The sequence below is a fragment of the Gossypium hirsutum genome, chromosome A10 (assembly GCF_007990345.1).
Source record: "Gossypium hirsutum isolate 1008001.06 chromosome A10, Gossypium_hirsutum_v2.1, whole genome shotgun sequence".
Lineage (NCBI taxonomy): Eukaryota > Viridiplantae > Streptophyta > Magnoliopsida > Malvales > Malvaceae > Gossypium > Gossypium hirsutum.
The window spans coordinates 112,243,887-112,255,397 of NC_053433.1; the positions used below are offsets into that span (position 1 = coordinate 112,243,887).

General features: G+C 33.4%; 2 protein-coding genes across 7 annotated transcripts; one reads left to right on the top strand and one right to left on the bottom strand.

Moving 5' to 3' along the window:
• The first annotated feature begins 201 nt into the window (after positions 1–201).
• On the top strand, positions 202–4,746 carry LOC107934210 (protein MAEA homolog). Its single transcript, XM_016866588.2, has 7 exons — positions 202–645; positions 1,613–1,807; positions 2,362–2,484; positions 2,771–2,956; positions 3,360–3,493; positions 3,690–3,876; positions 4,447–4,746. Exons 1-7 carry the CDS (start codon positions 304–306, stop codon positions 4,546–4,548), a joined length of 1,269 nt encoding a protein of 422 aa, XP_016722077.1. The 5' UTR covers positions 202–303; the 3' UTR covers positions 4,549–4,746.
• Positions 4,747–6,245: 1,499 nt separating this feature from the next.
• LOC107934199 (serine/arginine-rich splicing factor RS2Z33) lies at positions 6,246–10,035 on the bottom strand. 6 transcript variants are annotated; one of them, XM_016866570.2, is made up of 7 exons: positions 9,919–10,035; positions 9,114–9,242; positions 8,530–8,569; positions 8,291–8,386; positions 7,424–7,620; positions 7,234–7,308; positions 6,246–6,949 (listed from the first exon to the last, which is right to left on the bottom strand). In XM_016866570.2, the coding sequence occupies exons 2-7, from the start codon at positions 9,221–9,223 to the stop codon at positions 6,553–6,555; spliced, it is 915 nt and encodes a 304-aa protein (XP_016722059.1). In that variant the 5' UTR covers positions 9,224–9,242; positions 9,919–10,035; the 3' UTR covers positions 6,246–6,552. The 6 variants fall into 6 exon arrangements, with proteins under 6 accessions (XP_016722059.1, XP_016722061.1, XP_016722060.1 ...); XM_016866572.2 differs by having other exon boundaries at positions 9,114–9,233; positions 9,919–10,008; XM_016866571.2 differs by having other exon boundaries at positions 9,114–9,246; positions 9,919–10,008.
• Between the last annotated feature and the right edge of the window lie 1,476 nt (positions 10,036–11,511).

An 11,511-nucleotide genomic window follows, 5' to 3' on the forward strand; every position in this document is an offset into this window, starting at 1 on the left:
TTTAATGAAAATTAGATGGAGTGGCCAAGATATTTAAATAAAAAAAATACAGGGAGTCAATATCTCAAAATTAAAATATAGGACTAAATTTTAAATTTCAAAAGATAACAGGGATCTTTAACATATTTAAACCAAAATAATCTTACATACCCGACCCGACCCAATTAATAAACACATCTATTCATAATCACAACCCACGTCTCCTTTCTACATCTGGAAATCGTTGTTGTCCTCTCCAGTCTTCCATTGAAAATTTTTAACCAAAAATAATTAAAAAAAAGTCCCTTTTGTTTTAATTTCCTAATGGAAATCGATCCCCTTCCAAATGGCACCGGTTCCACTGCCGCCACAACCACCACCGAAACCACCGTCACGGCAACCTTACCCACCGCCGTATCAAACACGACGCCGTCATCCAAGCTGAGCCAGCTGACGGAATCGTTGAAATTGGAGCACCAATTCTTGCGTGTTCCCTTCGAACATTACAAGAAGACGATCCGAGCGAATCATCGGACGGCCGAGAAAGAAGTCTCCGCCGTCATTTCAAGCGTCGCTGACGTAGCTGATAGTAACGAAATCTCCAAAGACGACGCTGTTTTGAGTCTTACTTCCCTTGTTTCCCGTTTGCAAGGCCTCAAGCGCAAGGTAAAAGAAGAGATTTTTTTTTAAAAAAAATATGTCTTTAATTAGTTTTTTTTTAAGTTAATTGAGTGTGATATAGACTGAAGTTAGCAAAGTTTACTCTTTTCAACTTCCTGGAGACCTAAAAGGTAAGATTTTGAATGACTTTGAATGAAAATAGCTGAAGTTTAAAATGTTGTACGATCAAATCTGTGTATATAAAATGAAAGGGAATATCAAAATTGAAAACTTGACGATTTTACTAAAATTTGATACTATGACCAAGTAGAATTAAATTAGTATTAGAGCATGGATAAATTTAGAACGCATTGATTTGTATGTAAGTTGAAATTATTGACAATTTGGAGTTTTGAATCTCATCATATTTAATTTGGGAGAAAGATGAAGTTTAAATGTAAAATGATATATATATATTGTATACCTGTGTTTTTATGTTTGTTTCATCAATTAACATGTTTTCGAAGTTCAAAATTATTTGTTATCCAATTTAATATGTAGCCTTGATGCATTCATAGGTAGTGGTTTCTATATATTTTCATCTTCAAAAACATGACCATTTGATGATTTCTTGCTTGTTTCATCGGTAGAATTTTGTTTTGGCCTATCTTTTCTTTTCTTTTTTTCCTTTTTTTTTTCAAATTCTTTTGCCTATCTCAGCAATTTTGCTGTCATTTTGTGTTCAGTAATTAAAAAAATAGAATGATAAAATAAATTTGTTATCCAAAGTCATGTTGCGTTATCCTAAAGTACTTGTGTCCAACACTTGTGTTTGACTCACATTCAGACATAGGTTTGGAGGTCTGATCCTCCAAATATATGGAAAACTTATAATAAAATTGAGCATACATGTGTTATAATAGCTGTATCGGACGCTCATCCTGATTCTAGGTAACATAAATCCTAAGTGGTTAGTAACCCCTCTAAGTTGGTGGCTAGTGAGTGATGATGCCTATACTTTTTTGTCATTCAGTTGGAAGAGGGGAGTCGAACAGAGAACTTGCAGGTGCAGAACTGTCGTGCTCGTCTTGATCACTTAGAATCTGTGGATGCTGAGAACCTGTCAGAATGGAATAACGTGCGATTCAAGCGTATCCTTGTGGACTACATGTTGCGTATGTCATATTATGACACTGCAAGGAAGCTTGCTGAAAGTAGCAAAATAGAGGTAAATTACATGCATGTTTCGTTTGATATGTAGGTGTTACAATTGTCATTCTTTGAATATAAAGTTTTCCACTTAAAAAATTTTCTCTAGCTGTTTCTTATTCTGGCTATTGGAGAATATGAAAGCACTACCATGTTAGTGTTACCTTGAATCAGCATTGTCTTGTTGTCTTTTTCTGTCCTAATATACACTGTACACACATTTGAACTTTCTGGATTAGAAGATGTCGCCGTTCATCGGTGTTCCTAGTGGCTTTTTTATTTCCCTTCAAATGCTTGTAAACATTGTTGTGCTCATAATAACAGTTGAGGTCCAATAGGAACTTCATGCGCACTGTAACAATTAGCATACATTTAGAAGTCACTGCACTGCATGAATTCTGCATCATGTGCCACCCTTCTTGGAACCAATCTGGTTTGATCCTTATTTCACAATGTCTCTGCTGTTGCTTGAAGTAAACAAGTGATTACATAAGAATAAATAATTAAGTTGTGCAAAGTATCATCTACCTGCAAATAGTCCCCCCATAATTTAATTGAATTTTTATGTTCCAGGAACTTGTTGATCTTGAAGTTTTCCAAGAAGCTAAGAAAGTTGTTGATGCCCTTAAAAATCAGGAGGTGGGTCCTGCTCTTGCGTGGTGTGCAGAAAACAAATCACGGTTGAAGAAGTCCAAGGTATGCACTCATTGTGTTTTCTGAATTGTCATGATCATTACTGTCTTTGAGTTTCACTCGATGATGTTTGAGCTCTTTTTCAAAGCTACAATTATCTTAGAGTTAGATATAATTGAGCTTTCATGATGCTATTTAATTACTCTCATAGTTGCATTCATTAAACTCAGATGTTCTTTATTCTCTTTAGTATTCTGTCAAGAATTTGTGGGTGTCCCAGCTTGGATTTAGCTGTGATTTTACATTCTATCTGGGAATGTGTCTCAGATTTAATCATTTTTTATTACAGAGCAAATTTGAATTCCAGTTGAGACTTCAGGAGTTCATTGAGTTGGTACGAGCTGAAAACTACATGCGTGCTATTTTGTATGCTCGAAGGTACCTTGCACCATGGGGAGCTACTCACTTGAAAGAATTGCAGTTAGTCATGACAACATTGGCCTTTAGAAGTAATACTGAATGTACAAAGTACAAGGTGAATAATATTATCCCTCTTTTCATTTGACTACCGGTTCAGGTTAGTTTAAATGCTTGGGATGCTCAGTTGCATGACTAGTTGATGAAAGAATAAGTAATGGGAGCAAAGGCAAAACCAGAAGCTGTCTGTCTCAGTTTATTTAATGAGGCAAATGTGGAGCATACTTTTAAATTAATTTTGATATAGAGAGATGATCTTGTTTTGTGTTTGACACAAATATGTTCATATTCGTATAAATCAGCTAAAATTGTATTATTGTTAAAACATTACGTCTTCACTTTTGCCTAAATTTTGTTCCAACACTGATCAATCATGATGCTTTCTTTTACATCCTTTGGCCTTCACTTTAAGGCTTTATATTTGAACAATGCTCATAAAACTTGTTTTGATACATTTCCAGGTTTTGTTTGAACCTAAGCAGTGGGACTTCCTGGTGGATCAGTTTAAACAGGAGTTCTACAAGTTGCACGGGATGACCCTGGAGCCATTGCTGAATATTTATCTTCAAGCAGGCTTGTCTGCATTGAAAACTCCGTATCCATACAGTAGCTAACATTATGTGACTGCCTATTTGTTTATCTATATTTATCTGCCATTCAGGGACTTCAGTGATGTTAGCAAAGCATGTGTGTTAACACATATGCTGGCATGCATAACGATCAAGTTCTTCGTACAAGCTTTCATTGTTTTGATATTTTTGCAACTACAATTTTTCCCTTGACATAATTAGATACTGTTTTGAAGATGACTGCACCAAGGAAGACCCACTGTCACAGGAAAACTTCCGGAAGTTAGCGATGCCATTGCCCTACTCGAAGCAGCATCATTCAAAGCTTGTTTGCTACATAACCAAAGAGTTAATGGATACAGAGAACCCACCTCAAGTCCTGCCTAACGGCTATGTCTACAGCTCTAAGGTTCGTATTTTACCTCACAAACTCACTTTTCTACTGCTGATTTTTATTTTTCCATTGGACTCAGTCTAGTGCTTGAAAGAACTGAGCAGACAAGCCAGTCAAACTGGTTAACCCAGGAACTGCTGGCCTGTTCTGTCCGGCATTTTATGTAAAACCAAGCTTTCTTTTGAACTGGTAGAAAACAGGTTTAGCCAAAAAAAAAAAAAAAAAACATTTTTTGAGCTATGAGATTTGGACATTTATATTAAAGACTATACCCCACTAAGTAAAACACATGTTGTTAATTAGAGGCTGTCTAGGAACCAAACTTGGGACAGATATCAACTAAAGACTTGAATACAATTCTTTTGCCACTTCACTTGTGGTTCAGACGATTATTAACTACTATATTTATTACTTATTTAACATTCAAATTACTTTATATATGCTTAAAGCTGTTCTGATAGAACTGCTTGATCCAACCAATTGGACCCTTGCTTCTCAGAAAACATTAAGATAGACAAGATCCCGGTTTCCGAATGTCAGGCCGGTTTTTTTAACCTTGTTTTGTCTCCTCGTCTTGTGTTGTAGGCTCTCAAAGAAATGGCTGAGAAAAACAATGGTAAAATTACATGTCCGAGAACCGGTCTGGTCTGCAATTATTCTGACCTGGTTAAGGCCTATATCTCATAAACTACACTATCAACACTGCAAAGGTAAAAAAGAAAACTCTTCCTGGCCTGTTTCCTCTTAATGTTAGTGCTAAATTTTATGCATCATCTGTAGATATTTCTCTTTTGCTTTCGAAATTTTCGGAACTTCTCATTGTAATCTTCTTGCACCTTTAACTCGTTCACCTCATGTAAATAATGCATCCTTTTTTTTTTTCTATTTAATTTTCTGGTAATTGTTATTAGCTTATTGTTGCTTGTTTTGGTTAGCAAAAATTTAATTGTATTTATGTTACTGGTATTTGGATATAATTATATGTTTAGCATTCATATGTTTATCTTTAATTTTGTTTTATTAATATTGCATCATGCGCACATGTTTAAATACATGAATATGAACATTGAATATAAATATTATAAACAGAAATGAAAATTTCTGATAACATTTGTGGATTAATTGAATCTTTTGGCTCAAAACACAAGGAAAAGATGTGTGCTGATATATGTAAAAGAGAAATTGGGTTTGGGACATCACCTTTTTCTAATTTCAATTCCATCACAACACTCAACGGTTTCCTATTATCCTATCTAAACATCAAAAAGACAACTGAATTTTTTAAATAGTTAATATGAATAAATGGAATTTGGTAATTTTATTCCAAAATGTAAAAAGCAAAAGCACTTTAGATTTCAGCTAAATAGCATTTTCTATTTTAGAAGCTAAGCTTCTGATTGGAAAATACATTTGAGCCTAAAGCAATTCCGTGTGGGGTTTTATGTAACATTATTTACAATTTTATCTGTTCGATTGAAGGGTAGAAGGTAGAGATATTTAATCGGTTAACTGATCGGTTAATTGATCCGAATTAGTATTAATCAAAATTTTTAAACCCTTAACTGTTAATCGAATAAATTTTTTTCAAAATAAATTAACTGAAATTTAGTTTATTCGGTTAGTTAACTGAATAAATCAATTTTTTTTTAAAAAAAAACAAGAATAGAGCATATCAAAAAATAAATTGCTAATGTTCATTTAACCGAATTAATCAAAATTAATCAAAATTAATCGAATTGGTAATATATAATATTAGCTTTTTAAAAGTTTGATTAATTCGGTTAATTACCCGAATTTAAAACGAATTAACCGATAACTGAACTTTCAAAGAACCATAAACCAACTTCCAATCGAATTAGATCGGTTAATCGACCGATAGTTTGATTCAGCCAGTTAATTTGATTTTAACAAAAATTTGAACACCTCGGTTTAATTTAATCTAATTATCTCTATTTGATAATCTATTTAATTCGATTCTCAATTTATTTAGGATTTAATATCTAATATTATTCTTAATAGGCTTTACACCTAAAAGATAAAAAGACTCCAATAATAACTTAGGTTTGCAAAGTAACCAATTAACTTCATTTTCTTAGCAACACTAAAATCATAAAAAAATTCAACATTTTCGAACTCGGACGATAACTCATTGTAAGCTTGGGAAATAAAGGAAAAAATGTGTGGAGAAAATCACTATCCGATGCTGCAAGACAAGCCTTTGGACAAACTTTCTGAAATCAAACCAATTCAAATCAGCAATAAGAACATATTATTTTTACTTTATTAATATTGTAAAGAACTTAAAAATAATTTTTAGATAAATGGTACTTTGTGATACTTGTTTCTTCATTTAAGGCATGTAAAAGAAAACTTGACAAAATGCATAAAAATAAAGATAAAATTATATAAAAGCTAGAAAAGATCCTCCCCTTAGTAAATTGGTCGGATTCGGATTCAGATCCGAAACGTATCCGAACCATCTGTAACTGATACAGACTTTTATGAAATCATAAAACGAAATTTTACCCATCACAAAATACGAGAGAATTTATGGAACAGAGTTTAATAAATCTTAACAGCGCTTGATGTTCAAGAAATAAAAGTTATCAATCCAATATAAAAAAAAAAACTTAAAAAGTTGTTGCAAACTGAGATTTGTCACTAACGCATACCGATTCAAACCAGCATTGGTTAATTCGATTCACTGCGCCTAGGAGAGGCGTGATTATCATCATCATCATAAATAGGGCTCCGGTCTTCCCTAGGGAGTGGGCTAGGGCTGCGGCTCTGGCCATTCTCTTTCTCTTTTGCAGGGTTCTTATAATCCCTGTCTTCAGCATCAGCTTCACGATCTGGGCTTCTGTTTCTTCCCCTTGGACTTGCACTGTAATCTGAACCGTTGTTAAGCCTGCCTTTGCCTTCCCTTGGGGAAGGGCTACCTTTCTCTTGAAGGTTTCTTTCATCGGGCACTGGACTACGCTTCCTCCCCCTAGATGGTGATGGCGATCCCCTGTGGCGCTTAGGGCTCCTTGATCTTTTATCTTCTCGCTCAAAACTCCTTTCTCTCTTCACAGGTGATCTTGATCTACTGTAGAAGGTCAAGATTAAGCACAAAGAACATTAAGCCCCAAAAATAACAAAATAGAACATTTCTATCCATTAAATCCTCCCCACTTATTTTGACTTACAGAGGGATTACTGCACAACCAGAAAGGGAGGGGGGGTACATTTTACTTTAGTTTTAAAATGTAATACAAAAAAGTAAATTTCACATAAAGACTCAATAATTTCAAGGACAGTACAAAGTAGAGAAGTAAATGACAATTTACATTTCAGAACCGGAATCCTGTTTCAGGAAAGTTAAACACAAACCTGCGGCTGTAACTGCGGCTTCTGCTTCTGGCACGGCGGGGACTAGGTGAGCGTGAGTAACTGCGGGGTCTACGGCTGTACCAATATAGTAGTTTAGCTTGTAAACAAAATTGAACTTGACTGATAATTTTTTATAACACATCCAATCAGACCAAACTGACAAGGATAAGAATAGAAAGAGAGAAAGGACCTTAGTTTCTTAGGACTGTTTTGACAATTTCTTTCTATGTGGCCTCGTTCTCCACAACGATAACACTTGTTCTTCCAATCCCCAGCTTTGCAATCACGGGCCCAGTGACCATCAATTCCGCAATTGAAGCAGCGTCCTGACCCAGGAGTAGGGCCTCTTCCAAGGTAATCACGAGACCCACCAGGGCCACGGGGCACCTAAATTGTAAGTCAAATCAGATTCAACGATCAAGAAATATTGACAAACTTGAGGATGAATTCCAGGACAACAATCAGAACAAGGAATGGGAGGCAACAGAATAAAATGATGCAGCGCCAATGCAGTAGGGTTATATATAGACACGTGTTTGCTATATACACTCATCCACGTCTAATATACTCAATTCAACTCGAGTTATTTTTTAAAATATATATTATTAAAAAAATAATAAAAAGAAGAAATGAAACTACTAAAATCTGTTCAGAATTTACTGGGGAAACCAAAGTTCACCATACTAAACCTACATTCTCATCTCAGGCGTGACAAGTTTCATATTCCAAACCAGTTCACTGAAAAGTGGAAATTTTATTAGCAAGCCAGATAGACTATCATACAGCAGGGTAACATACTAGGTAAAATTCATGTCCGTATGTGCCATGTCAAATAAACATGAAATGGGAACACATGCAAATAAAAAAGAAGGTTAACGAGTCAATGCTGTATGGCTGAACTAAGCACGCAGATTTTATGGTTCACATCACCCAAAGATCTGAGGGCATTAAAGATGTTAATACATCATAAGATTAAATTAGTCAAGGGCTTAAATGTAATAATAGTTCCTTTCAATATTATCAAGGTACTAATATCTGAAAGAAAACAGAAACTTACTCCCTTGGCAAATTCAACAATGATACGGCTTCCATCTAAGTCTCGACCATTCAATGAATATCTTGCATCATCAGCATCTCTAGGGTCGCTGAATTCCTATTATCCGGAAGGCAGGCAACACACAAACAGAGAAGAAAAAGATCCAAGCAAAAAAGATCATATTTACAACATATGTTGAAGAAATTTAGAGAAAAGAGAAGTTGTTTTGGTTTAAATTAAGAGAGTTAAGGAATACATACAACAAATGCATAGTCGCGCTTCATATCCACATCTCGTATTCTGCGCAAACGGGTGCCAGAAACAGTAAGGCCATCAAGACACAATTATCGAAGGGTTGATAGTTCGCCCCTCACAGTTGAACCAAAAACACCACTTTTGAGATTGTTCCATTTCGATAAAAACAGGCAATAACACTACAGAAAAACTCGCCAAATCCACCATGGCACCCTCTCACCATAGACCTCCATGTTAGGCAAAAGCCAAGAGACCTTCAACAAGATCATTAAAGTTAAACCACACAGACACGTGGAGGGGTGCAACATTCTCACTCATATTTTATAAGGAAGTTCATATGTCAAGCACTACCACAAGGGCTTGGCAAGTGCTCTATTTCTCCCCACTTCATCATCACTACACCTGAAGCTATCCTAACGGCCATCAATACAAAAGAATAAAACAACCATGAACACCCAAATAGAGAAAAACAGAACACTTTAAACAAGTAAACTTTGTAAAACAAAACTATCAAGCCACACAACTAAACATAACAATTCGTCAATTACAAAGTTCACAAATTCTTAAAACATAAAAAAGACTAGTTTACCTCCCGTATCTGCTAAACATGTCCTCGAGATCACGTGATCTTGTCCTTGACGATAAGTGACCAACATAAAGGCGAGTACCACTACCGCGGCGGTCATCATACCTAGGCATTTTTCTTTACCTGCAATAACTAGCTCCAGAGGAACCAAAAACACAAAATTACTTATATTTACATATCACATCGTAGAAGAAATATTTCTTTTTCATATGTAACAGAATCAGAAAATCTATAATTCAAGTTAAAGATGTCTTAAAGCTCCCCTCCAGTAGATATTTATATTACTACAACAGGAAATTGTAATCCATTTCAAACATAACATGCTAAAATGCAAAGCAAATTCCAATACCATTTTAATTTTCAAACGAAAAACTTTAAATCCAATTGCACACAAATATCAAATGATAAAAGGAACAACCAAACAGTACTTAAATAAAACGTTGTTTCTATGCACTAATTATCTTGTATTATACCTCACAAGACCGGGAAAAAAATACTTTTTTTTTTCTGAAAACAAAAAATTAAACACGAAAGAAAAAGAAAACACATTGAGTATTATTTTAATTTTCAGAATTCAATTTCCAACAGCCAAATTTACAAATCATAGAAACGAAAACAGACAAACAAATAAATAAACGATATGCAAGGGGAAAATTAGCATTAAAGGCGGCCAAATTCAAATTTGAAAGCTCAACAGCCTTTCAGATCTATAAAAAAATAACCAATAAATCGAATGTATAATAAGTGAATGAGAATCAAAATTGAAATAAAAAAATAAAAAATTTTGAAATTAAAAAACAATACTTACAATGAAATCTCAGAAGAGGAAAGCGAAGGAGGAGAAGATGAAAACCCTAGATTTTTCGAAAAGGAAAAGAGAGAGAACTTAAACGCTCCGTTTTCTTTTTTATTATTTATAGGCACATGGATAAGAATCAGTCAATACTCAAAAATTAGAGATCGTTAAAATTACCAAACAACCCCCATATAGTTTCATGAAATTACAGAAATGGGCTTCCAAAAAGTGGAATGTTTCAAACGTAAAAGCTGGGTAGAACCGGACAATGTTCTAACTTCCAAGCCCGGTCCAAATGGAGGATTTATAGAAACCGGTAATTGGACAAACTCGGAATACGTGTCATAAATTTTAGAGTAAAAAGGTTATGAAAAACAGCATGGAAATATCCTTATTTTTTAATTATCCAAATTCAAACATGCTTGAACTTTGAATTTGTTTATTGTCCTTAAATTATTTTAATATTATATTTAAATCTAAAATTATCCGTTAAATATTTGATTTCGTAAAAAATCGTAATTTAAATTAATTTATATATAACCAAAATTACAATCATTCTATAACTAGGAAATTCATATGCTATTAGAATAAGCGAGACAAATTTAAAATAATAGATATTCGAGATATCTATTTAAATCTATTCTGAATTCGCAACGGAATATTACGTGAATCAACTATATATTTGTAAAAAAATGAATCCGGTATTTACGAAAAATTGAATCTATTTACTATAAAAGGCGCTTTACCTTTTAGGCACTTTACCTTTTAGGTTTAGTATAAAATGCATTCACTTTCTATTTTTCTAAGAATATCCACTTACTCCTCTCATGTTAAGAAAATACTATAAATCCCATCAAAATCTATTTACTCAGTAAATTTTAAATAAAAAGATAATTATACCATTGTTATTTTTATGAAAAAAAACTAATTACTAATTTTTAAAATATTTTAATCAAAATCGATAGTCTTAACTCGATTGGTATAGACATTGTTGCCTATAAAGGAGGATGTGGGTTCGAGTACGCTGAAACGCATTGTCCTCCTATTTATGAGTTGGGGAAGAGCTGTAAATAGTTCTAGACATTGTGTCAAATAGAGCAAATATAATCATAACCTATAATAAGAATGTTTAGGTGGGTTTTAAAATCCTATTCCCACATTTGAGGCTCACTTTTTGCAAGTTTAAGTAGTTTCTTAGTTAATTAAAAATATTTAATATATATTAAAATGTTTAAAAATATCAAATGAATTGAATTAAATAAATTTCAAATATAAAAATATTAATCAATTATATAAAATATTTATCAACAAACTTTACACATAAATTTTTAATCATTGGACAAATGTAAAATAAAAAAGGAAAAAATCTCCACAACAATATTAAAATATTTCACAACAAAATCATCCAATACAAAGTATATAAAATGAAAAGAAACTAAAGTGTGCACATAATTTTTCTTTATTCCTTTAGTTTTTTTATATAAATTATTTACTTTTATTATTTATTAAGAGAGTATATATATTCTTTTAACATTATTTATGCATTAGTCGATGTCCAATGTTTTAATTGATCGAACCAGAATTTGATAAGACGAGCCAGTATAA